At 41.3% G+C, this 27,115-nt stretch overlaps 1 protein-coding gene across 3 annotated transcripts in view; it reads left to right on the top strand.

The window, feature by feature from the left end:
* Positions 1-24,786, top strand: part of FRG1 (FSHD region gene 1) — a 39,319-nt gene extending 14,533 nt beyond the window's left edge. For 2 of the 3 annotated variants that reach the window (XM_089669570.1, XM_089669571.1), the window contains exons 3-10: positions 236-303; positions 2,326-2,448; positions 4,331-4,388; positions 5,273-5,387; positions 11,611-11,715; positions 15,311-15,402; positions 17,853-17,963; positions 24,636-24,786. In XM_089669570.1, coding sequence (XP_089525696.1) covers positions 236-303; positions 2,326-2,448; positions 4,331-4,388; positions 5,273-5,387; positions 11,611-11,715; positions 15,311-15,402; positions 17,853-17,963; positions 24,636-24,672 — 709 coding nt within the window. In that variant the 3' untranslated portion in view covers positions 24,673-24,786. The remainder of the gene's footprint in view (positions 1-235; positions 304-2,325; positions 2,449-4,330; positions 4,389-5,272; positions 5,388-11,610; positions 11,716-15,310; positions 15,403-17,852; positions 17,964-24,635) is intronic. The other variant, XR_016311627.1, reaches the window with a different exon arrangement.
* The last annotated feature ends 2,329 nt before the right edge of the window (positions 24,787-27,115 follow it).

Below are 27,115 nucleotides of genomic sequence, written 5' to 3'. Positions count from 1 at the left end.
AGGCAATTGTCACTGGAACAGGTGTCCCCAATGGAAGATTTCCTGCCACCTCTCTTTCCGGTGACAACAGTGTTATTTTAGATTTCCCATCACTTTCTGTTCCATCTCTCAGCAGAAATGCTCAGGAGAGAGGGAGCATCTTCTCAGCAATAAGAAGCTATCAGGGGCTTCAACACTTCCCCACTCTATCCAAACATAGATATGGGTATTCTTTAAATAACATCTTTCTTTCTAGTAAGAAGAAGCACAACAATAAGAAAAGAAAGCTAGAGGATTCAGAAGAGAATAAGCTGGACATTGTTGGTAAGTCCGTAGGGTTGCTAGCTTATTTTAATACTTTTTTTTCCCCCTGCAAGCTATATTGTACATGTATTCAAAAATACACCAGTCACTGCTAGTCAGGCTAGTGAATGCTAACCTCCTCTGCTAACTCTGGTTGGCTAGTAGATTCTGGGAGCTTGTCATGGCTGGGGGGGGGGGAATTGTATACTAAATACTGTAAAGAGTCCACAGCCCCGACTGATAGCAGTGATGGTGGTCAGGGACCACATGGGTAGTGGTAAGCCAGTTGTAATTTAATGATAATAAATTGTGTGTGTGTGTGGGTTTTTTTTTTTTTTTTTTTTTAAGTGGTTGTAAAGGCTCTATGTTTTTTACATGCATTCAATGCTACTTACCCGAGCCTCACCACGATCCAGCAATGTGCACAAGAGCCTCGACTCTCCTGAGACTCTCTCTCCTCATTGGCTGAGACATTTAAATCAATCACAGCCAATGAGAGAGAGGGGGCAGGGCTGAGCCACAGCTCTATGTGTGAATGGGCACACAGAGCAGCGGCTTAGGAGCGAGCATGCTTGGGTCCCCTATATCAAGTTGCTTGCACTGGGGGCACCCGATAGTAGCCAGGAGCACCGGCAGGGGATCGAAGAAGAGGAGGATCAGGGCTGCTCTGTGCAAAACCACTGCACAGAACAGGTAAGTTTGACATGTTTGTTGTTGCTGACCAGAGGAGCGTTCGCATGCATTAGTTAAGCTGACAGTAACTGTATGACTAATTTGCCTGCCCTAATTTTTACATTGTTTTCTAAAGAATACAATCTTGTACTGTTGTATTAAATTCTGCTCAGATATTTTATAAATATTGTATCTGACTATTACAGTATTAAACAATGGCATCTGCAGCCTTAAAGTGGTTCTAAAGCCTTAAGGTTTTTCACCTTTATGCATTAAGATGAAAAGTTTTCTGTGCTGCAGCTCCCCCCTTTTTCTTACCTGAGCCCAATCCAGCGATGTGCAAGAAAGCAGCGGCTCTAATCGCTGTCTCCCTCCTCTATGGGCAGATTGATAGCTGCGGAAGCTATTGGCTCCCGCTGTTGTCAATCAAATGCTGTGACACGGCAGGAGGTGGGGTCTAGCCACCCGCTCTGTGTCAGTAGATGCAGACAGGGCTGCTTGGGAGTGAGCATGCACAGTTGCCTCCATGGAAAGTGGCTTTCTGTGGGTGCACCTGCCAAAGAGGAGGGGCCTGGAATGCCAGCGAGGGACCCCAGAAGAAGAGGATAGGGGCTGCTCTGTGCAAAAGCACTGTACAGAGAAGGTAAGTATAGACCTGTTTGTTATAATTAAAAAAAAACAAAGGTTTAATGACACTGTAATAGTTTTAGTTAGTGAATGTTCCTGTAGTCTACATATGATTATAGTGATTGGCTATCATAGTGATTGCATGACCAGGAAATAAAGTGATTAGTTCCAGTGGACCTTTTTGCTGTCCGTAACAGGATGGTCTAACAGGAAAGCTAGCCATACATTTTACAATGTTTTTATTCAATTTCCTTTAGATTTACCTTCAAATGTGTAGTGCAAAGGCCTCCCTGATTGCATACAAATCGAAACTGTTTAAGTTTGACTTTATATTATATGGTTTTCGTAAATCTAAAGGAAAATTGTTTAATGTAACTCAGCCTTAGAAGTGCATATCTGTCAAATGAGGAATGTAGATCAATCTGCAAATTGCAAAACCATAGCAATAAATATTTGGGACCGTATACTTGTTGCTGCTTGTGTACTAAACTCTGCAATGCTCAATTTATATCTAGCTGATTGTTTGTCTTGCAAACTGCATAAAAGCTGAAAGTTAACACAATGTTTACACTGGCTTGGACATGTGGTTACAGTTATCAAAGCATTTGGAAAGAAAGGGCTGATTCAATATATCCAGAAAAAGCAAGCAATTTTACAAACAAAATCTATTAAAGAGCTAATGCAGTTTAAACATACACTTATCCTTTAAGTTCTCAGCTAAAATAACTTATCTCTGTATTTCAGGAAATTGGTGGACGGTCAAATGTTTTGGTGACATTTCAGGGATGGTAGCCATTGAAATGGACAAAGGAGCTTATATCCATGCCCTTGACAATGGTTTATTTACTATAGGTGCTCCACATAAAGGTCAGTATTTAACCGCTCTACTGTGGGAATTTTTTTCTTTTTTATTTGCTTCCATGTTAAAATGTACATTTTCGGCCTGAAGAAATACCCCCAAAACACTATGCATTTTATGAAAGCAGAGACCCTACAGAAAAAAAATAATGGAAGTGGCTTTTTTATGTCATACAATAAATGCTTTACTGCTAATCCAATCCTATATTTTCATCAAAAAAATACACTCAGATAATTTAATGCACAGACACAATATAACTTTTTGGTAAAATATAAAAGATAAGGTTGCATCAAGTAAATAGATATCAAATCTGCCTGGCCTAAAAATTGCGCACACCTGTAAAAAGACAAAAATCTATGTTACCCAAATTTGTCTACAGGTAATGCTTAAAAAGCTATTACATTGTATCCGTTCAGAATTAACTAAGATGGCCCTGAAATTATTGCTCTTGCTCCGACGTGCACAGCTATATCTAAGATGTTTGGTGCAATCTTTGTTTCTATACCTTTGAACATCTGGAGCATGTGAGTGGGGCTTTTAAAATGATGGGTGTATATTTTTTTTTTTTATTTTATTAACCTTTTTTTTAACCTTTTCAAACTTTCAGGCAAAAGGGGGCTGATAAGGTGATAGCTTCCCTTTAAGAAGACATTGGGTCTTCCCCTCCCAGCTAACCAGGTCAGAGATTGTTAGATCTGAAACTGGAAGTGCTCACAACTGAGTGCTTCTGGGTTCATTCTTTACAAGGGGGGTTCAACTGATACACCCCCCCCCCCCCTTGAGATCCTGGGCACCCAAGATAGACAGATGAACCCGTGACACAGGGGACAACACATTACTGTACATGTAGAAGTCTGTTTCCATGCTGGTGCTGCCAATTAAGTAATAGTTACATCAGCAACAGTGAAAGGATTAAAGTCACTTAGCTGCTATAACATATTTACATCTTTGTGATAATATACATATCTATTCACATAAAACATTTTTATGACTTTATGAATCCACAGTGACAAGCAGATAGCAATGTGTACAGCCTACATAAGTGGCAACTCTGCTCAGGATTATGAAGCAGTGCAACATTGTTGCCATCTCCTCAGGGGAAGCTGCATTAGGTGGACTTCATTGGTAGGAACAACAGATATTTGCTGGACTTTGAAGTTGTACAAAGAGAAAACTATAGATGCATATGCACTCATAATTAAGTGCTGCAGCATATACACTATATTGCCAAAAGTATTGCGACGCTTGCCTTTTATACGCATATGAACTTTAATGACATCCCAGTCTTAGTCCATAGGGTTCAATATTGAGTTGACCCACCCTTTTGCAGCTGTAGCAACTTCAGCTCTTCTGGGAAGGCTGTCCACAAGGTTTAGGAGTGTGTCTATGGCAGGGCTTGAAATTTCCACTCGCCTGCTCGCCAATGGTGAGCAGGCTCGGAGCTCAGGCCAGATCTGTCATTGGCACTGGGAGCCGTCAGACTGCTCAATAGCTGAGCGCAGTGAAAGCAAAGCAAGGAGTGTGTGCTGTGCTCTCTGCCTCCCCCTAGAGTGCAGTACCCGGATCTGTGAACAAGGAAGTACTGCAACTTTTTATGGGTGTGTGTGTACGTGTGTTTGTGTGTGTCTGTGTATGCATGTACAATTGTACATATTGACAACAGGCTGTAGCCTGCTGTCTGAAAATAGGTCACAGGTGTTCAGAACAAACTGCACTCCTGTGATCCATAGAAGTGGGGCCAAAAAGCTTTGGCCATGCTCCTTCTTTAATATTGACACTGAAGTGTGTGTGTGTTCCCTCTCTCCCATAAGAAATCCGTGTCAGTCTTTGTGGACCTTGTTGATCCTCACTTGAATTAAATAAGGATTTACTATTTTATTTTCTTTCTAGATGATGATGGGCCAGCTCCACCAGAACAATTCACAGCAATAAAATTATCAGATAGCAGGTAATGAGCTGGTTATGGTTATACAAAAATTGGAGGTGGGTGTTTGTAATGAATATACAACAAAGCAATGGCCTGACCTTGTACAATTTTTAAAGAGAACTATGTAGTTCTTGACAATTAACAATAGTTATATTTTAAATCTTAGGAGAAGTACTGTTTGCTACAGTGTTAGTTGCTTCAGTGTCCTGCCAATCTCATGGATATAATACACTTCTGGGACACTGACCCAGTAAAATATGCAGGTTATGTGCAAGTTTTGACTTCACTTGTCACATGCTTGTTTAGCGTCTCAGAGCTAAATTCGGAGACAACCAGGCAATGGCAATCACATGTATTCCTCACGAATGATTTAATTTAAAGTGAACATTTGTATTTTTTGTACAGCATGTTTTGTAATATCATACTGCATGAAGGCACTTAAAGCGGGCCCCTGGTTTGCCCATGTAGAATAAAGCAACAGAGTAAAGCAGTGAAGAAAAGAAGCCTTATGTCATGACTTGAAACTTACAGGGCTGAGAACTCATTTCCAGCCTCCATGTGACATTGTCAGGCGCCTAAGCAGCCAGTCATTAAACATCAGCACAGCCTCATGGAATGATGGGAAGTGAGTCTTCCTTGCATACATTTAGGCACCAGGATTTTTTCTGGAGTGGCAGCTTAACAGAGGCAGGTAAGTGAAGGGAAGGTATGTTCTGCTGGTGGGGTCACCAATAAAGTGAACCTGATACGTCCTTGCATGGGTAAAGCACAGACCACATACTTGCTGTACTCATAATACAAATGTATGAGTTATTTTGTGCAAAAATGTAAGCCCTGCGATATTCTCATTCTGAACTTGGTCTTGGTTTGTTTAATACCTTTTTAATGAGTCTTGTCTCTTAAAGGATTGCACTCAAGTCTGGTTATGGAAAGTACCTTGGCATTAATTCAGATGGACTGGTTATGGGCCGTGCCGATGCTATTGGTGCTAGAGAACAGTGGGAACCTGTATTTCAAGAAGTAAGTTCACTATGTTCATGGCTGTCAGTCGGTCAGGTGTTTTGTCTTCAAAGTACCTTTAATGCTGCAAAGAATCATCTGACTTGAAGACAGTTTAGCCTCTAGATTTAAAGTGACTTTGTTGCAAAAACCTTTAAATACAAATGTACCTGTAAAGCATAGAGTAAATACCTTACCCCAGCCACCCAATATCACTCCAGTGAAGAGGAATCACTGGCTAAAGTGGTTGTAAACTTCTGAAATTACATTTGAACAAAGCAAATCCCTCTATAGTGTGTACTTGTTTCAATCCAGAGCACTAAGTGTCATTCCTGTCTGCTGCATTGTTCCTCTGCTATCAGCATGAGTCACTTCTGACAAGTTTTCTGGACACCAAGAGAAAAAAAGTGTCAGGGGAGGGCACAGCCTTTGATTGACAGCTTCAGTTCTGTTCTTTTGTGCTGTGTAAAGGGTGGTTTGTCCCTTCTCTCCAATCAGCTGTTAGAGCTCTCCTTACTGCTCCCCACCCTCTTTTTCAGAGCTGAGAGATCCTGTGTAAATTCTGCACTTCTGAATGGCTGTAGGGTACAGAAGGCTATAGATAAACATGTACAACCAGGGGTGGACTGACCATTTGGAAACACTGCCCCGGGGTCAGTAGGGGGCCCCATGAGATGCCCCTGGTACCTTTTTCATAGGCTTTTTTGAGTTTGGGCAAGGACACAGGGGCCCCATGATCCCCTATTGCCCAGGGGCCCCATGAGTTGTCAGTCCGCCCCTGTGTACAACTTATGTAGGAGGATTTGTTTCCTCACTGTGTATCACCTTAGGCCAATTATTTACGAAGTATATGTAAGGGTTTACAACCACTTTAAATCTCCAAGACCATTTGCAGGTGTGTCAGTCTCCTTTGCCCCCCACTGTGCTTATTGGTTTCTCCTGCTGAATCTTAAAGCAGTTGTAAAGGCTCAAGGTTTTTTACTTTCATGCATTCTATGCATGAAGGTGAAAAAACCTGTGCGCAGCAATGCCCCCAGCCCCCTCACTACTTACAGTGAAGGAAATAAGTATTTGATCCCCTGCTGATTTTGAATGTTTGCCCACTCATAAAGAAATGATCAGTCTAAAAATTGAATTGTAGGTGTATTGTAACACCGAGAGACAGAATAGCAACAAAAAATTCAAACATGCATGTCTAACAAATTATGCACTGATTTGCATGTTCATGAGGCAAATAAGTATTTGATCCCCTATCATTCAGCAGAATTTCTGGCTACCAGGTGTCTTTCATACAGGTAACAAGCTGAGATTAGAAGCAGTCTCTTAAAGGGAGTGCTGCTAATCTCATTTTGTTACCTATATAAAAGACACCTGTCCACAGGAGCAGTCAAACAATCAGATTCTCCACCATGGCAAAGATCAAAGAGCTGTCCAAGGATGTCAGGGACAAGATTGTAGACCTACACAAGGCTGGACTGGGCTACCACACTATCGCCAAGCAGCTTGGTGAGAAGGTGACTACAGTTGGTGCAATCATTTGCAAATGGAAGAAACACAAAACAACTGTCAGTTTTCCTAGGTCTGGTGTACCATGCAAGATCTCACCTTGTGGAGTGTCAATGATCATGAGAACAATGAGGAATCATCCGAGAACTACACGTGAGGATCTTGTTAATGATCTCCAGGCAGCTGGGTCCACAGTCGCCAAGAAAACAATTGGTAACACTATGCTGACAAGGATTGAAATCCTGCAGTGCCTGCAAGGTCCCTCTGCTCAAGAAAGCAAATGTCCAGGCCCATCTGAAGTTTTCCACTGAACATCTGAATGATGCAGAGGAGGACTGGTTGAAAGTGTTGTGGTCAGATGAGACCAAAATCGAGCTCTTTGGTATCAACTCAACTCGACGTGTTTGGAGAAGGAGGAATGCTGCCTATGACCCCAAGAACACCATCCCAACTGTCAAACGTGGTGGAAACATTCTGCTTTGGGGGTGTTTTTCTGCTTAGGGGACAGGACAACTGCACCGCATCAAAGGGACGGTGGACGGGGCAATGTAGCGTCAAATCCTGGGGGAGAACCTTCTTCCCTCAGCCAGGGAAAAATAGGTCGTGGATGGGTGTTCCAGCATGACAATGACCCAAAACACACGGCCGAGGCAACAAAGGAGTGGCTCAAGAAGAAGCACATTAAGGTCCTGGAGTGGCCTAGCCAGACTCCAGACCTTAATCCAATTGAAAATCTGTGGAGGGAGCTGAAAGTTCGAGTTGCCAAATGTCAGCCACCAAACCTTAATGACTTGGAGAGGATCTGCCAAGAGGAGTGGGCCAAAGTCCCTCCTGAGATGTGTGCAAACCTGGTGGCCAACTACAGGAAACGTCTGACCTCTGTGATTGCCAACAAGGGATTTGCCACCAAGTACTAAGTCATGTTTTGTGAAGGGGATCAAATACTTATTTCCTTCACTGTACCTGAGCTGCATCGAGATCTAGCGATGTGCATGACAACCTCTGCTGTCCTGGGTCTCTGCCTCCTCATTGGCTGAGACAGCAAGCGGGAGCCATTTGATCCCGCTGCTGTCAATCACAGCCAGTAAGCCAATGATGAGAGAGAGGGGGCAGGGCCAAGTCACGGCACCATGTGTGAATGGGGACACAGCGGTGGGTGCCCCCCTAGCAAGCTGCTGTTTATGGGGGCACCCGACAGAAAGGAGGAGCCAGGAGAGCTTGCGGGGGACCTGAGAAGAGGACGATTCAGGCTGCTCTGTGCAAAACCACTGCACACAGCAGGTAAGTACAGACATGTTTGTTATTTTACAAAAAAAAAATTAACCTTTTTAGTATCGCTTTAAAGGCAATAAATACCTTCACCTTGTGTTTATCGCCTGCATAAGATGTGCATTGATCATGTAATTTCACAGTGTCGTTTGTTGCCCTGGATGCACAGGTTATAGTAGTGAAACTATTCACATTCCTGTATCAGAAATTTCTGTTTGTATTGAAACATGAGACATGACACTGCACAGGTTAAGTCCTCATGCACACTGGACGTTTTTACAGCTGCTGTTTTTGGCTTTTGGTGTTTTTTTTTTTTGTTTTTTTTTCTGCAGCCAGTATACTCCCCAGCATGTTATCCTATGTGTCCATACACACATAGACTGTAATCAACTTTTTTTGGCAGGGGATTTTTTTGGGTGGAAAAAACCCCAGAACTAGTAGGTTTCTAGAGGAGTTCTTTAGCTGTAAAAACGCTCTAACACTGAAAAGCACGGTAAAGCGCGGTAAACTGGCATTTTTGGATGTTTTTTTGAGCAATAAAAAAAGCTGAAAAACACAGCTAAACGCAAATGAAAAAATGCTGAAAAATTCAAGTTTTTAACGTGACTTTACACAGCTAACATTACTAGCGTTATTAAAATGCCTAGTGTGCATGCAGCCTAATGCATGACCTCTGCATGTAGTCCTGTGTGGTACGGAAACTGCAAAAAAAATTTTACAAAACACATGTGAAGAAACTATGTATCCCAGGCAGATTAATCAACAGAGTTTACTATGCTTGAAGACGTGTGTTCTCATCACAGTAGCAGTCCCACATTTGTGATACAACACATGGGAAATCACAAAGCATGCACTGGCCACTGAATGACCCAGAACATGCAGTTACCTGTCTCTAGGATAAGCCTGCTGGATTAATACATGGACATAAGGGAATTAATCAGTTATGACACTACAAACTGCAGCCTCGACATATGAGCCCATCATTACAAGGTAAGGCACACAAGCAAAACGGAGATTAAGCCTTGGTTCACATATATGCGGTGCGGTATATCGTATGTGATTCGCACAGGAACTGTACCGCATTCCTGTGCAAATCACATGCGATTTGTGTGCGGTGTGATTGGAGCCATACATCTTGTATGGCTCTAATCGCACCCCACAGAAAACGTGCAGGACCCTTTTTTTGGTCTGCACTAGAATCGAATCACATGGGTGTTCACACCTATGCGATTCGATTGTGCACATCACACGGCGTTTTGCGGACCGCTTTCTGGGGGGGGTTGTTAACATACACACCCACAGCGGTTCGCATGAATGGGGTGCAATTCTGATGCGATGCAGAATTCGCAATGAAAACGCTGCAAATTCTGCCCTGCATCAGTGTGAACCAGGGCTAAAACCACACAGAATACCGAGTTAAAACAACAAAAACACTTGAATGTGTACAATGCCATTAAGTCACCACAGTGTCTTGTACTGATGCAGAGGTCAGAAAGAAGAACCTGTAAAAGTAAGGGGTACAGGGGATCGATACTCCCTGAAGTGTTGGTTTTGTAAGCTACAAGTGGGAATTCTTTCTCACTAAATCAGTGTTTGGTGGTTCAAGCAATGGGAGAGGTACAGTAAACATTCACTCCTTTACATCCTTAACAGGTACAGCCGTATTTAAAGTGATACTAGAGGCTCAGTTTAAAAAAAAAAAACTTTATACTTACCTGCTGTTTGCAGTGGTTTTGCACAGAGCAGCCCAGATCCTCCTTTTCTCGGGTCCCCCACTGGCGCTCCTGGCCCCACCCTCCTGTTGGGTGCTCCCAGAGGAAACCGTTGCTATGGGGGCACCCAAGAAGGCATGCTCCTGAGCTGCTGCTCTGTTTCCAATCACACACGGAGCCGTGGTTCAGCCCCACCCCCTATCTCTCCTCATTGGCTCACTGGCTGTGATTGCCAGCAGCGGGAGCCATTGGCTGCTGTCTCAGCCAATGAGGAGGGAGAGTCCCTGGCTCTCGTGCACATCACTGGATCGCTATGGGGCTCAGATGAGTATTGGGGGGGAATGCTGCACGAGGGTTTTTTTATCTTCATGCATAAAGGTAAAAAACCTTGAGCCTTTACCACCACTTTAAGTTGTTCTGAGCACATCATACCTTTCAGGGAATATTCACACCTACAGTATGTTTTTTGTGTTGATTTATGATGTGCAGAGCATTGCTCATTAAAAACAAATGTAGACATGCATTGTAACGTGTTTCATGGAGATTGTATCGGGGGGATGCATAGATTGAATTGGCACTCCAATATGTGGACCTGCTTTCTATTGTTCTTTTGACTTTTTTTCCACTTATTCCTGAATTTTGTCTACTTGGACTGCTCTCTGAGGAACTATGGCCCAGATATGTCAAGGCATTTCTGAAGAAATCTTATTTTTGGCACAAAAGCAGATCGCACGTAAATGGATGCAGGCCTCTCCCCCCTTGATCTCTCACTGGATTAATGCTATCATCCAAATCCTACCTATAAAAAGTCATATCCGAACATAGAGGTCTGGGACGTTTGGTGTAATTGAACGCACACTATAACTGTCAATGAATGAAGAACACATTTTCTATTAAGATCTGTCTGTAGGATGCCCATGTTTTACCTTTTTTGGCTGGCAGCTTACAATTGTCTTATAGCAATATAAAGGAGAGAGTTTATCTGTTTATTGATTTAGACTTTTCTTGCAATGAGAAATACCCATTTCTGCATATTTCATTGTGCGCTTTGTAAGCTATCTTCCCTGTTATTTGAAAGTCTCAAGCAGTAAACAGTGTTTAAAAAAAATCTGTTCAAAAGCAGATAATACAGCATTTATTTATTTTTATTTGTCCTCAAGCATATACTGTATTCTCCATATGAAAATAAGAATATCAGGCTGGTGACAACAGAAATTCAGCCTGTCTCAGCCGTTGTAATGGTAGATAATCTTCTCTTCAAGCTCCCAAAGTACAAGGTATGGGGTCCTGACCTCGCTAAGGCTGGCCATACATTATACAACTTCCTTGTACAATTTTCCTTTAGATTTACCAAAGCCAGGTCAAACCTGAATCTTTTCAATTTGTATGCAATCAGACAGGCCCTTGCACTACATAGTTGAAGGTAAATCTAAAGGAAATTGAACAAGAAAATTGTATAATGTATGGCCAGCTTAAGATGGAGAAATTGATAGAATTGATCCTTTGAATCTTAGGTTTTCCATTCTGACTAGACCTTTATGAATCAGAATTGAAAGAATCGCTTCAGTTATTTTTCCCTATTGTAACTCAATGTAAACCTTCCTTTGTAGTGAAAAATGGTTACTATATAGAAAACACTGTTAAACCAACTTCCTCTGTAAATGAGTTTGTGCTTTAGGTGATGAAACATCACTACTAAGTATGAAGCATATTACTTCAATACTGAATGTAATAGAACAATATGCAATTATTTTCAGGGGAAAATGGCTTTGCTGGCTTCAAACAGCTGTTTTGTTGGCTGTAATGAAGAAGGGGACTTGGTAGCACAAAGCAAGGTTGCTGGTGACGGAGAAATGATAAAGGTAAGTTTTTTTATCACATTTTCATATTCCTTCATGGCAGCAGGAGAGCTGGCAATGTTGAACTGTGGAGAGCAGTACAATTCTAATTTATTGCTGAACCTTTTAAAGCGATTTTTTTTTTTTTTTTTTTTTTTTAATATAGAAAGTAGTAAAAAGTACTTTTTTTTCAATCACTGAGGGGCACAGAAAGTCAGATACTGTTGGGTTATACTATCAACTACAGGGGTTTACAAAACAAAAAAAAAATTGTAGGCCTGTCTCAGGATAACCGCTCCTTTTACCTTGCATGCCTAATGTTTTTTTCTAGTGTCTTAGGGCACTTGGATTGGCATTTTTTCTTCAGTTTTGCTAGCATTTTTATCTTCATTTTAATGTTTTCTCTTGAATTTTTCTATTAACCACTTGCCTTCCAGAAGATTTACCCCCCTTCCTGACCATTTTTTGCAATACGGCACTGCATTACTTTTAACTGATAATTGCACGGTCATGCAATGCTGCACCCAAGTGAAATTTATGTCTTTTTTTTTTCTTTCCCATAAGTAGAGCTTTCTTTTGGTGGTATTTGATCATCTCTGCATTTTTATTTTTTTGAACTATAAACAAAAAAAAACTATTTTGAAAAAAAAAACAATATTTTTTACTTTTGCTATAAAACATATTCAATAAAAAAAATTTTAAAAATAAAATTTCATAAATTTAGGACAAAATGTATTCTGCTACATGTCTCTCCTAAAAACAAATCCCAATAAATGTATATTAATTGGTTTACGTGAAACTTAGTGTTTACAAATGGCAGTATATATAATGTTTTTTTTTTTTTTTTTATACCATTAATGGCGGGAATCAGCAATGGTGGGACTGCGGCGGGCATTCTGACACTGGGTGGGAATTGACCACTGACATTTCCAGTGACACTAATACCGTGATCAGTGCTAATAAAAAGCACTGACACTGTACTAATAACACTGGGCAGATAAGGGTTAACATCTGGGGAGATCAAAGGGTTAACAGTGTGCTGTGTGTGTTTTACTTCTGTGTGCTGTGTTGTGTTTTACTTGGAAGACATGCTGCTTTGTATCTCTCTGCTGTGCAGAGAGATACAAAGCAGCATGTCCATGCTGACAGGAGAGAGATCTGTGTTTACACACAGATCTCTCCCCTCTCAGCCCTGCCGACGATCACCGAGTCACGGCCAGGACCCTGTGATTGACATATCCAGCAGCCAATAGTGACGCGGGTAGAGTGGCATGTGCGCTCCCTACCGGGAAATGCTACATCATGTATTTTTATGTGATTTTGCGCAGCAGAGCTTCCCTGTAGCAGTATATCTGCTATGGGGGTGGCTCTTAAGTGGTTAATTACCCCTACTCCACTGGACTAGACATGCAACAGACCTCCAGGTCTCTGCTTTTAGACACTGTGTAGAATAGTAATAGTTAGCCGCAAAGCACTTTTCAGGTACAGAGCCATGGCATAGGCTCAGTGCTTATCCCTGTCTTTGAAGACTCACTTTTTGAGTAAGATCTTTTGGGCAAAAGCACCAGGAGCTACCTTGGTGTTGAATCACTGGGTGTCTTTCAGATTCCAGCTACAACTGTTTTCACTGTGGTAAAGGTTAACGCTGAGGGACTGAACAAAACATCATCTAATGGGGTGAGCATGGCATGTGCACACTCCAGTCTTTCCTGCCATTCAAAGTAGAGAAAACACAATCCTGCTGCTGCTCCTACTTTGTGAAGCATCACATGGAATTCCTGTCTCCAGTCTGTTCCTTTTGCCCACCTAAAGTGACCTGGTCGTTTTTGGCCACCCAACCCTGATTGGCTTCAGCTGTCAGAGTTTGTGAGTGCTTGAGACATTGCCTCACACTTTAACCACCTTCCGCCCGCCCTATAGTACAATGACGGGCGCAAGGTGGTTCTCTCGTTCTGATAGGACGTCATATGACGTCCTACCATTCTCACTGCACATGCGCGGCTCAGGGATGCATAAGACACACAGAATGGGGCTCGGCCCACCTCCGCTCCCTCCTCAGTGTCTGTGATTACCATGTTGTGTTGATAGTGACATTAATTCTAACTGACAGTATGGGTTAAATCCCTCAAAGTATCTCTTTTCTGCCAGTCTAGATCCCCTTTTTATTGAGCTTGTGATTCATATGTCTGGAGCATTACACTTCAGTTGCAAGCATCTAAACTTTGTGTGTGGGTCGCATACACATGAGCAGAGCACTCTGGAGTTCTGATGCCACTTATAAACAGCATCCAATGCTTCTCTTTGATCCTACACTTGATACTGTGATCATGAATACCACAAGAGGCCAGAGCATACTCCTGATGAATAGCATCCTTCTACTTTTTCAGTATGTGTCCCCAGACTCTTCGAGCCTCTCAGACAGCTGAGTCTCAACCCCACTTTTCCATTGCAAACATTGTCTTAGGAGCCGGTTCTTCTCAAGCGGTCATCTATGGACTGAAAGGAGAGGTTCACCTACATGTACTTCAAGTTCTCCTTCTGGGCAGTCCCCAGTTTTGTTTGTTGGGACTATTAGTGATTTAAGTATTTGCGCACAGCTGGACTGTCTGTAGATGTCCCCGTAGTATCTGTATTCCCGTGCCCCTCAATGGCCATGAAATAAAATATAATTTTTGCAATCGCCATGACATCCTTTTCTTGGAATCTACCCCTCTGTGTTTTTTGCTCATGCTTGCTACAAATCAAAAAATGCTCATTAGAAAAGCGGTTATCCTGAGCTTGTCAGACATTGCCTTGGGAGTCGGTTCTTTCAAACTAGTCATTTGTGGACTGAAAGGAGAGGTTCACACACCTAGGTGTGCTTCAAGTTCTTCGTGGCAGGTATTGCTCACAGTTCCTGTGTCTCTCTGGATTATCAGAAGAATGCACTAGTCTTATATTGCCCGAATCCTCTACTGGGGACAGAGTATGTCTTGACTTTGTTGGACCTGTTCACTCAGAGTTAGGTCCTCCTTCCTTGGCAGATCAACATCCTGCTGAGCAGGGTTCTTCAGATATTTACTCTTTTCTGTTCCTAATCAGGCAAACACACTTGACAGTTAACGTTCCTGTCCCTTGCCCCATGAAAACTAATGTGCTGGGTTGGATGGGTCAGGGGCCTTCTTTAGACCTATAGCTTGAGGACCGGGTTAGGCAGGTGTTTCTTCAGTCTGGAATTAAAGTCTCACCTTGTTATACTGTTCTTTTTATTTGCATAAAAATTTAAATTGTTAAATTGCATCCATGTGAATGGGTCCTTATGCAGGACATCTATGGGGAAAAATCCCAAACTGTTTATAACAGCAGCTGAATGGCATTAACCACAACTACAAAAGCAGCATCAGTGGGCTGTTGACAGTTCAAGCATAATTTGCTAGCATTTAGTCTTTAGAGACCCATATGCTGAGTTTTCATGATTATCTCACCTCATATTGTGTTCTCTGCTCACCATTAGTCACTCCACGTGTATCTCTTAAACCTATTTGACCTGTAAATCAGGAGTTTTCCCCTATCCTGCTAGTTGCTGCTTTTTTGTACAGACCTTTTCCTTCTTAGCTCAGACATTCTCTGCTCATTATAGATCCGATGCTGTGCGGAGAGAGAATCAACAAGGAAAGATGATATTCCTGATGAAGACAGAGGCAATGTAAAACAATGTGAGCTCAATTATGTGTGAGTAGAGCAGCTTATTCATAACTCCCATTTCATGACTATTGCCTGTGATTTCCATTAGAATTGCATAACATTTCTGGAGTGACATGTATTAACTATGCACATTTGAAGGGAGTCTGTAGTCTTTTAGTGTTTCTTTAGTATGTGGATGTGATCCGTTTAAAGTGAGCCTGTGACCAAGCTTACAGACATTTAAGTATTTACAAGTTATTCTTAAGAAGGGCTTTGAAACAAACCATCAATTCACCACTCATTAGGTACGGTACAGGCACAGTGGAGAAATTCATCATTAAATGTTTCCCAGAAGTCATTTAGGTTTTTATTTAGCAACTCCGCTCAAACCACTCCCCTCCTACAGCTCCTGTTCTGTGTTTACATTAGAGATTAGAATGCTGGAAGATTGCTCAACTAATGTTTGTGAAGGAGGGCAGAGAAGCTTATCTAGCGGAGAGAAACCACTTGATGTGAAATGTGCGGATTAATTACTCCAAAATGCCTGCAGCTACAGAGATCAGTGAAGGCTTGTTTTAAGCTCATTGCGTATTACAAATATGTGAATACACAATGACCACTTAAATGTAAAGAATGTTAACAGTGAATGTCCTGAAAATGGTAGTTTCTTGTCTATCATGGTGTTTTGTTTTTGTTTTTTTTATTCAGTTTCTTTTAGAAACTTTTAGGATAAGCTTGGTCAACTTCATTGACAGCCTGGTATTTTTTTCATTGTATCCCCTGATATACAAATAACCACTGGAAGGAGAATTTACAATTTTTTTATGAAATACTGTTATGAAAATATGGAGCAGCAAGCAATTGAAATTGTTAGAGTTGCATTATAAATTGCTTTCAAGCATATATACTTAAAGGTTTAAAAACTGTAGTCTGTTTTTTAATGGGCACATGACACAATCTGTGATTGATTTTTAGAAAAAGAAGCTTTATAAATAAGATGAATCTGTGCTTAACTTCCCAATCCAGTTCAAGAAGAAAGATATATTTACTTGGACATCATTGAATGAGTGAACTGAACACAGCTTCACCTTATTTACTAAACAAAGTAAATATCCACTTTTGTAAGTTAACAGTCTTTAAAGGGTAACTCCACTTTCAAGGGGGAAAAATAGCAAGTAAAAAAAGAATAATATAGCATATACAGTTGCTACATAAGCCATATTGTAACTGAATATTATTAAAAATTACCTTTCCTTTTCAACCCACAGCTACTGTAATTTTCTGTAAAATGTAATTCAATATGGCAACATGGAGGCATTGCATACACCATTCATGTACAAAACACCCCCAGAAATAGAAGAAATGTCCTGCTTGTGTTATTGGATCACTGATTTTTCCAGAAGTCTACACTAAGATACAAGTCAGATTGTAGGCATCCACCGCAACAAAAATGTAATTTTGGTGACATACTCCACTTCTGAATAGTGTGTAGACCGTGCATTTTCCTCATTAGAACAGTGCTAGTGCATCACCTGATTAATAATGAAAAAAATCTCTCACATTCAGTTTCAATATGCAGACAACAAACCGCTTTTTCTTCAGAGCAGAATGAGGTAGGACTCTGCAACAAAGTGAGTTAAAATCACTGCAGTGTATATTGATGGATTTTCCACTAACTAACAACTGTCTGTAGCAGCTCCGTATTTTAAAATAAAAATAAACCCTAACTTCTTGACATTTTCATTTTCACCCTTTTTTTTTTATTTAAGAAGATAATCACTAAATATTTGGTGTCATATTAAAATAAAAACATGCAAAATTAGCCTATTTTAGTAACTAAGGAAGAATATGTACCTAAGCACCAAGCTGTAGTTAAAAAAAACTCTTTCTTCATACATGGTCTGTAGTGCACCAGCTCTTGTTAAATAAATGCTTATGTTGAGTGTGGAGTACATTGACAACCCCTTCAAATGCCTTTTGAGCAAATGATTACATTGTACTGGCAGATAAGCTGTTTACATTTCTATGAATAATGTCACACACTGGGCTTGTCACTTATCTGCTCTGAATAATGTGTGACTAGCACTGTACGACTATGCACATTACACCGGCATATTACCGTTGATTACTTTTTCTGTGAAACACTATCATAAGAAGATGCCATTTTCAAATTATTTGCAGGCTTATGTGACATTAAGCTTGAAATATTATGCGTTTATTTCCTCCTCGAAATGCTGTTTTTATATGACATCACCTTTTTAAATGTATTCAATGCAATCAACATTGTACATACAGAAAAGTAATCACTCACAAGGGTTCATGCACCAAATGTTCTCTAAAGAGACCTTTACTTGTCCTCAAGCCTTGATGATTGTCTGCTTTAGCTGAAAGTAAAATAACACCCAATGTGTGAAGTTTTATTTACCTCAGATTGTCCTGTGCAGCATTATCAACCTCATGTTGTAATCATAATATTCTCATGCTATTCATTTTTTCAGCAAGAAATTTCAAAGTTTCCAGGACCGTAAACTTAAAGTAAGCAAAGAGGATCACCGGGATCTTAAGAAAGCTAGGAAAGAGGGAACCTTTCATGAAACACTTCTGGACAGGTGAATTCTTCTTTCCAGTGTTTGATGCAATGTGTTTGTCAGATAAAGAAAAGTTGGTTACTTTGTGGGTTTTATATTATATATAATTAGAAAGGTGAAACGTTTTCTTTCTCATCCCTTGAGGTGTACAGGAAGTCTTTATTCATAAGGTTTTACTGCTACCTACACAAGGATTGGACACTGGCAAACATAGAAGACTGCAGGTCAGCCCAGGAAACCTCTCCTACTACCAGTATGCTTCAGATTTTTTTTTTTCCAGTATCCTAGAAGGATGGACAATTTTTCTAACCTATATTTTATAGCACCATTTTTTTTGTTCTTCAAACCCAACTTTGCTGCTAGAGCTGGACCCATCAATAACCGCTCTCTGGTATAGCTTTTGGATTGCTGTGTCAAGACCTTGCAGGACTGGGCATTGTGGGAATAGCCTTGAAGTGACTTTCAGGTTCTGGATTCCATGCAGGGCATTTTCAAGTATCCATATTCAAAACAAGTTAGCCACAGCCCGCTTTCCAGAGTAAGATCTGCCGGTATTGCCTCAGCGTTTGTCCTTTTCTCCATAGACTCACTCCTTGAGTAGACTGGTCAGGCCAAGCCTCGAGAGCTACCTAATTTATATTGGCTGTTGGGTGCCTTGTAGTAACATGTGGCCTCAACATGTCTGAATCTAGACATGAAGGGAACAGCCCTGCTGCAACAGGTGCTCACACTCTACTAATGGGGCTGCTTGCAGCTCTCCTACTGATGGTGCCGATGTCTGCAGCCCAGAATCATGTTGCCTTCTGCTCCTAGAGTCTATTCTGCCATTGGAGTATTTTAGCTCCATTGAGTGTAGCTAGTTCCTCTGCCCTTTCAGCTGAGGTTTTCACTACAGTTGTGAAGGAAGTCATGGCCTAAATCACCCGCTTATTTTCTGGCTCTGCATGGAAGCCATAGATGTGCCCCATTCAGATTCTGTTTAATCTCCCCATGACCTTAAGCAACTTCTGAGCTATTAGACACAGAGATTCTGAGCTGCTCCAGTTTTTGCCAGATGAGATTATCCTGTCAATTTTTTTATTCTGAATTAAACAGAGACCATTGTGGCTCTTATTGATGTGGTGCACATCACTCTGAAACTAGAGGGTCAGCCTGTTGCTTCTATCAATGCTGTGTCCAGTCTTGGGTCTTTTTTTAAGCCCCTAAAGTTACAAGGATCTTTCTGTTGCACTCACAGTAAAAATTATTTGTTTATAGAGATTGGAAACACACTAACATATTTATGCTGCCCCAAATGCTTATTAGACTTGTATCCATTTGGAAAGGGTTTTGTACAAACGTAGCCTATCCCCAATGTGGGTCTGGCATGTCCTACCTTTTAAAAAGCCACTACCAATCTGGTACAGGATGCACTTTTGTTTAAGTGTCCAACCAATAAGAGGTTGGAGTTACTTTTTAAGAATGCTGTTATTACTAACAGGTCCTGCTCCTCACCCCATCCTGGGTGTGACTACTTTGCTAAACCATGGCTGGCTGGTCAAGATCCCTTAAAAGGATTCCCTCCCTTCTGGAATGCATGGAGCAAATGACTGCAGCTTTAAATCTCAGTTGTATAGCTTGATGGATGCTTCCTGGCTTATGGGGTCTTATGTCAATACACATGCATAGAACACTTTGACTGAATGTCTCTTTGGATCTACTCTCGATACCCTTATCAAGAATGGGAATGGTGGCAAGAACACTCATCTTCCTCAACAGAAAAAGCCTAAGGAACAGACTGCAAAGTCTTCTCCCTCCTTCTTTGTTAGGAAACACCCCTTTCATTTCAACACTTCCATGCTCTTTTTAATTTAAGTTCAGAAATGTTGCATGGAATCCTGCTGACAGGAGATGAGTCGCTGGTTGTTAAAAAGTCGGCACCCATCACTTCCTTAACAACCAGCTGAAATTTCAAACATTCCTTAAATATCGCATGCCTGGACCACTACTAATTTAACACATGCATTTATTTATTTATTTGCCTTAGTGAATTGACTTTAACGCTGTTTTATGCTGTATTTATCACATTTTTGAGGTAATTAGTACATAAAGGGATAGGGAATTGACATTTTCAGTATCGCGTGCGATATTTGGGAAAAATACAGTGCAATATCCTTTCGTGAACTGAGCCCAATGTGAGTTCAACAAACTTACAATAAATATATATTTTTATCCATTACAATTTATGCACTTGATTAAATAGATTAGTATCCCAAGCTGCGATTCCAAGAGGAAATCATATCGAAGACCGTGACCGTTTTAATTTATACTTTTTTTGTACTGTCTAGTGTGGATCCAGATGACTTTTCCTTTAAGTTTTGTCAACTGTACATGAAATAGATGCTGTATTATGTCTCCAAATGTTTCCTTATATATACAGTATCTCCTAATAATTCACTCGTAACTTTAGTTTATGAGCTCCTTCCAAACTGTTAGGATCGGGAATTGAGGAGAAAGCACAAAAAAAAATACATTTGAATCAAAAGGTAGCTTCTTATTTCAACTAAATTAGGACATCGTTATCTCGTCCTGGATCTCGTATCTTGACTTCATAAATTAGATTTTTCCCTCCATTTTTTTGTAGTTCGGGCTTTAAGAGTCTATCAGCCACTTTGAGAAAGCCTGATTTCCTTTTTGTCGTCCCAGATAGTCCCTGTAAGGGTGCACTGGCTTCTCATTCCATCATCTCTCTGTGGCTCAGATTAACCATCATCCAAGTTTATGGTCTCATGGATCTGGTTGCATCCTTTCCTGTCAAGGCACACACTGCTTGATCTGTGAGTGCTGTTTGTGATTTTTCGGCATCAAACAACTGATTCCCAGATATGAAAGGCTGCCACCTGGTCTTCTTTTCCAATATTCTCCCAGTTCTACCCAGTGGATGATGCCAGCTGTGGGCTTAAAGTCCTGCAGGGGGTTGTTTGAGCTGAAGGCAGTCCTGAGTTCTCTTGTTTTTTTTGGGACTGTTAGTGTGAGTAACATTCACAAGTTAAAAGCAGGAAAAAATTCTCCATCCTTAGGAGGACCTTGCTTTCATGCATGGATACTGTAAATCATTTAGTTTGAATGGTGGGAAAAGTCCAGCTCCTGCTGTACTTCCTGACCGCTCTGGCTGTACACTCTGTAGGTTTCATAGTCGTGAGCTTTTAAGGTCACATCTCCACCCCTTCTTCTTTAGGCCATTTACAAAACAGAGCATGGGCCATTTTAGTAAATGTTTTTTGTAAATGTCCTGAAGGAGAGAGGGGCAAAGATGCAACTGTAGCAGTGGGGTCTATGAGACCTGCAACATGTGTATATGAAGTGGCCAGAAAGTACAGCTAGATCTTTAATTCCTTCACCATAAAAACTAAATAATGCGTCTCTTTTAGAAGTTTGCCTGCATGAAAGTGAGGTTTTTCTGAGGCAGAAGAATATTTACTAGTATGATTGTTATGTGCCTGAGGTTGCACTGCAATGCACGACAATGGAAATCACATTATTTTCTAAGGTTCCTGGTCATATTAATGTAACATGGTGCAATTTTTGACGAGATGCATGTGCTACACAGTTCATTTTTTCCCCAGTAGAATTCAGTGGGAGTACATGAAAAATGCATTTTTTTAGGTACACTTTTTGGCTTTAAATTAAATTTCTTCCTCCTAATAATAACAGTGATGTTACAGCAGATTTTGCTTGTCATTGGCAATACATGAAGCATGAAAACCGCATCATAAATGTGCTACAAAGCACACTGAAAGACATATGAATATGCAGCAGTGTGAACCTAGACTGAAAATTGTGAAGGTACTGCAGTTCAGAGTTGGGCTCTAAAAACATCTATGTCCCTGAATGGACAAGATAGAAAATAGAATTTATATACTCTCCGTAAAATCCATTGAGGCAGAAACTCCTCTGTGTTTATGATCTGGCTCTCGGGATTTTTTTTCCCCTTGCATTGATTAGTGATCTGTGAATTGATTTGAAAATTAGGTGCACCAGGAATTGTTTTGATTTTCTCTATATAAAGAGAATAATACGATACATAATTCATGATTACCCAGATTCCTCATTGTGTGGTTCTCCACAGACCAGACAACTCTACATGCAGGTATTTAGGAGAATCATAAATTAGCTGATCTTTGATTTCCTCTGGTTCAGTTATCAGTGCTAGTAGGAATGAAATCCATAATGCAGATTGGCTGCACTACTCTTGACATAGAGAGAAGCTACTTCGCAAGGTACCGTATTTTTCGCTCCATAAGACCCACCTGACCATAAGACTCGCCTAGGTTTTAGAGGAGAAAAACAAGAAAAAAAATATTCTGAACCAATGGACTGCGGACACAGTACAGGGGATGACCAGAGACTGCGGACACAGTACAGGGGATGACCAGAGACTGCGGACACAGTACAGGGGATGACCAGAGACTGCGGACACAGCACAGGGGATGACCAGAGACTGCGGACACAGCACAGGGGATGACCAGAGACTGCGGACACAGCACAGGGGATGACCAGAGACTGCGGACACAGTACAGGAGATGACCAGAGACTGCGGACACAGTACAGGAGATGACCAGAGACTGCGGACACAGTACAGGAGATGACCAGAGACTGCGGACACAGTACAGGAGATGACCAGAGACTGCGGACACAGTACAGGGAAAGACCAGAGACTGCGGACACAGTACAGGGAAAGACCAGAGACTGCGGACACAGTACAGGGGATGACCAGAGACTGCGGACACAGTACAGGGGATGACCAGAGACTGCGGACACAGTACAGGGGATGACCAGAGACTGCGGACACAGTACAGCAGATGACCAGAAACTGCGGACATAGTACAGATGACCAGAGACTGCGGACATAGTACAGATGACCAGAGACTGCAGACAGTGCAGGGGATGACCAGAGACTGCAGACCTTTGGGGAGGGAGGGGGAACGGGTACCTGAATTTGACAGGTACCCGCTCCCACTTCCGCTGAGTTGTCCTTCCGTCTTCTTCCCGCGGCGGCTTCTGTGACAGCCGGGTGCCTACTGCGCATGCGCGAGAAGCGCTGCACTCTGTGAATGGCCCGGAGCCTTCTGGGACCTGTCGTGTCATTCACAAAGCTCAGCGCTTCTCGCGCATGCGCAGTAGGCACCCGGCTGTCACAGAAGCCACTACGGGAAGACTGCAGAGCTGGAGCGAGGAACAGGTAAGGTCCTGCAGGAGAGAAGAGCTGAGCGGCTGGCCCGATATTCTGACATGGTGGCGGCAGAAATACCGGACCAGCCGCTTTACATTCGCTCCATAAGACGCACTGATATTTTTCCCCCTTTTTTGGGGGAAAAAAGTGTGTCTTATGGAGCGAAAAATACGGTACTTAGCAGCTACAGTAGCTTCTGATTTTTATTTCTGCTGACTTTTAAGAAACAGATACCAGCCCATGGAGTCCAGCTCTCTTCTCCAAAGCTAATTCTTCCCAGGGCCTATGGATTCCGACACCCCACTGCGCATGCGTAAGACTTGGAAGTACAGGGAAACTGATCCTGCAGTCCCAGGAGACTGTGGGCTGGAAAGGGAATGCTGGGGGGATGGGTCATACAAACATCTTTCTTGCCTAAGCATAGATAAGTGAAGGAAAGCAAGTTCCACAAAAAAATATACTCCCTCCCACAATAAAAGAAAACTAAAATATATATTATGTAAAATTCTGGACGGGGGGGAGAGGATGGGTATTAGTTTCATTTTTGGGTAAAGGTCTGCTTAAAAGCTCAACTCCTGACAGATTTAAAAGAATATTAATTCAGCTCAATATTGTGTCTGTCTGTACCTGAATATGAACTGGTTTCAGTTCCTGTAAAGCAGAGCTCAGACTGGAAGAGCCAGATGCAGCAGGAATAGCCAATCAGTTGTGCTGCAGTGCAAAGATCATTCTTCTTTAACTGTCCTGTCACAGGTTGGAGGAGAGACAAGACCTGTACCTGTTAAATAGCTGTTGCAAAGTCTGCCCTGCTAAACAGTACTGGCAAAGCTGTGCAAATATCAGGATAAAAATACAAATTCTGTGTCAGGCAAAACCACTCCCATTTATGTAATACATACTGTATTTGGGAGCTGTAGCCTGCAGGGCTGATGAAGAGGACATTTTCCAGCAGGGCAGTTGTACAGAAGTCGATCAGACAGTAGATTGACTTCTGTACAACCACAGTGCTGCCCATACATGGAACAAAATTTGTCCGATTCCTTCTGTTCCATCTATGGGCAGCTTTAGGTAGTCAAGGCTTTTTTGCATGGCACAGTATGTCATTCTAATGATGTATAACATTCAGGAGTAGAGAGCACATGGATAACACACACTTTTATTATGCAGTCACAGGCTGGGTCATGTCCCGGCACAACTGCATTTTAGCATGCAGGGAAGTCACCGAACTGGCTATGCTGTGTGAGCTTCTGCTATTTTACCAAAATTATCCTTCGTCATTTACTGTCAGTGAAAATGGCAGCTGGTAAGAGCAATACAGATAGTTTATCATTCACAGTTGAGGTATTGCATGAACATAAGCAGAGATTTCTCATACACACATTTTTTTTTAGTTCTGATATGTATGTGGGTCTTATTATTTATATTATTAAATCACAGTAAAACTGCTACAAAACTTTTTTTTTTTTTTTGCAATTTTACAGGAGATCAAAGCTAAAAGCGGACAGATACTGCAAGTGAAAACCATCACAACAATATTTTGTTCCATTTGTTTTGTTTTTTTATGTGTTTTTATCTGATGTGTTAACTGCATTGAAATATTTTATTAAAACCTAATGTTGCAACGAGGATAAAGTATTTGTGAGCACAAATCATTAGGGGGTTGAGTGTATCTGCTGTGCTATGCATTCTTCACATACTTGTTCTTTTCTGGAAATGAAAGAAAAGGCCACACCCATTAAAACTGAATAGTACGTTCTATAGATTTGCCATCAACTATATAGTGTACGGACTTAAGCCAGTCATATATGGATCGAAATTTGGCCGGTTCAGCAGGGTATAGGCAGGCTGATTGTACCCAGGTTGATCCATTGATCAACTTGGGTACAACCAGCCCATCAGATTTTTAGCATACGATTACTGCCGGGCCGCTATAGCTATTTGCACCAATCATTGTGTTCTGCCAGCCAAGAAGGCTCCCTCCCACCACCGCTGCCATATTTACCAGGCTCTCCTGAGCGACCGGGAACCCAGTAAGGATGTGACCGGCAGCGGCATCAGCTTCCCTGCACACAGTAAGAGGAACTGATGTTGTTCCTCCCACTGTGTGATGTCAGAAATCGTAATCACAGTTTCGGTTTGTTTACAAGCTGTTGCCTCATCCTTTGTGATAGCAATAAAACTGATTTTAAAAAAAAAATTATGGTACAAGGTAGAAATAATAAAATTTAAAAATGTAAAGCACCCCTGCCCCCCTCCCCTCCTTCCCCCCCCCCCCCCCCATACTCACAAGCGAAGGCAAACGTTGGTCCCGCACGCATATGTAAATGGAAATCACTCCACACGTGAGGTTGCACCGCGAACATCAGAGTGAGAGCAATAATTCTAGGGCCAGACCTCCTGTGTAACTTTTAAACCGATCGCATCTAAAGGATTTTAAAAAGTCGCCTATGGATAATATAATGTACCATAGTTTGTCACCATTCCACAGACATGCGCAATTTTAAAGTGTGACCTGCTTCTTTTTACTCTGGTAACAACATCCTTTATATTTTACCAAAAAACGATATTGCAATGCATTCATTAAAATTCATTAAAGTGTATTTTTTCCAAAAATTTGCTATTGAAAAACCGCTGAGCAAATAATGTATGATATAAAAAATTGCAACACCCACTGTTTTATACTCTAGGGCCTCTGCTTAAAAAGACATGTAATGTTAGGGGGTAATGTTCTAGCACAAAAATGCAGATAACTCTCTTTGTATTGCATTCTTATAATTAGCCAAAAATCCCTTTTTAGAGAGACCATTACATGTGATCACAAGATATTTCCCATTTACTTCTCATCACACAGCAAGAACAGTGGGGCTAAAAGGCCACCTGTGATGCCGGTCCAGTCATGTGATCCTGTAGCTCCAGCTTCCCTGTATCAGTGAGCGGCTGCTGCTGGGTAGAGGAGGGAACACCAACAATGGCTGGGCCATGGGAACATAAGAGTGACGTAAAGGCTCCCAAACTTCACAGCCATTGGAGCCAAAGCTGCAGGATCATGTGAATGGACCAGTTTAAAACCCAGTAAGTAAACAGATCTTTTTTACACAAGGAATGCAGGATAGGTAGAAGGAGGGTGGAGGAAACCTTTTTAAGAATAGTTAGTTTTAGGTTTGTCTTCCACGTTAAGCTCTAACTAGAAGGGGGAAAAGCTTTAATGACCAAAAACAGTTGCAGTATAAGGATGAGCCAGGAAAAGAGACATAATACAGACAAAAAGAAAAGCTATTAAGCTGGCCATACAAGGTTAGATTTTCATGTGGACATTCATATAAAAATCATTGCCATCGTTGAGTCAACTAGATTTGTTTGAAAGCCCTTACGATTTAATCCAGACTCACTGCTTGAATAGAATCCCAGACATATTAAACAGGTTTCATTTCAACATGTATGATTTTTCACAAATGAAAACCGAAGTTAGAAATTAATTTATTCGAGAAATACTGTTCCAAAAACATTTTGTAACAAAGCTTCACAGGTGTACGGTGAGCTTAGAAAATGCTGTGTTTTTACTGCAGAGCCACAGTTGGAATATTTATTTTCTGACTTTTATTTCCAGTGTGGCTTTTAATCTGGTTACTGCGGGGCACCATAGGACTCTTTACTTAACCACTTGTCCTCCAGAGGATTTACCCCCCCTTCCTGACCGTCTTTTTTACAATACGGCGCTGCGTTATTTTGACTGACAATTGCATGGTCATGCAACGCTGTACATAAATGAAATTTATTTTCCCCCACAAATGGAGCTTTCTTTCAGTGGTATTTGATCACCTCTGTGTTTTTTGCGCTATGAAAAAAAAAGACTGACAATTTTGAAAAACAAAACAATATTTTTGACTTTTTGCTATAAAACATATTGATTTAAAAAAAATCAAATTTCTTTATAAATTTAGGCCAAAAGGTATTCTGCTAC

This window comes from Staurois parvus, unplaced genomic scaffold (genome assembly GCF_062004578.1).
Source record: "Staurois parvus isolate SC_StPar_1 unplaced genomic scaffold, SC_StPar_1.0 ptg000080l, whole genome shotgun sequence".
Taxonomy (NCBI): Eukaryota; Metazoa; Chordata; class Amphibia; order Anura; family Ranidae; genus Staurois; species Staurois parvus.
Note: the sequence above shows the minus strand (reverse complement) of the source record. Positions and strands in the feature narration are given on the sequence as shown.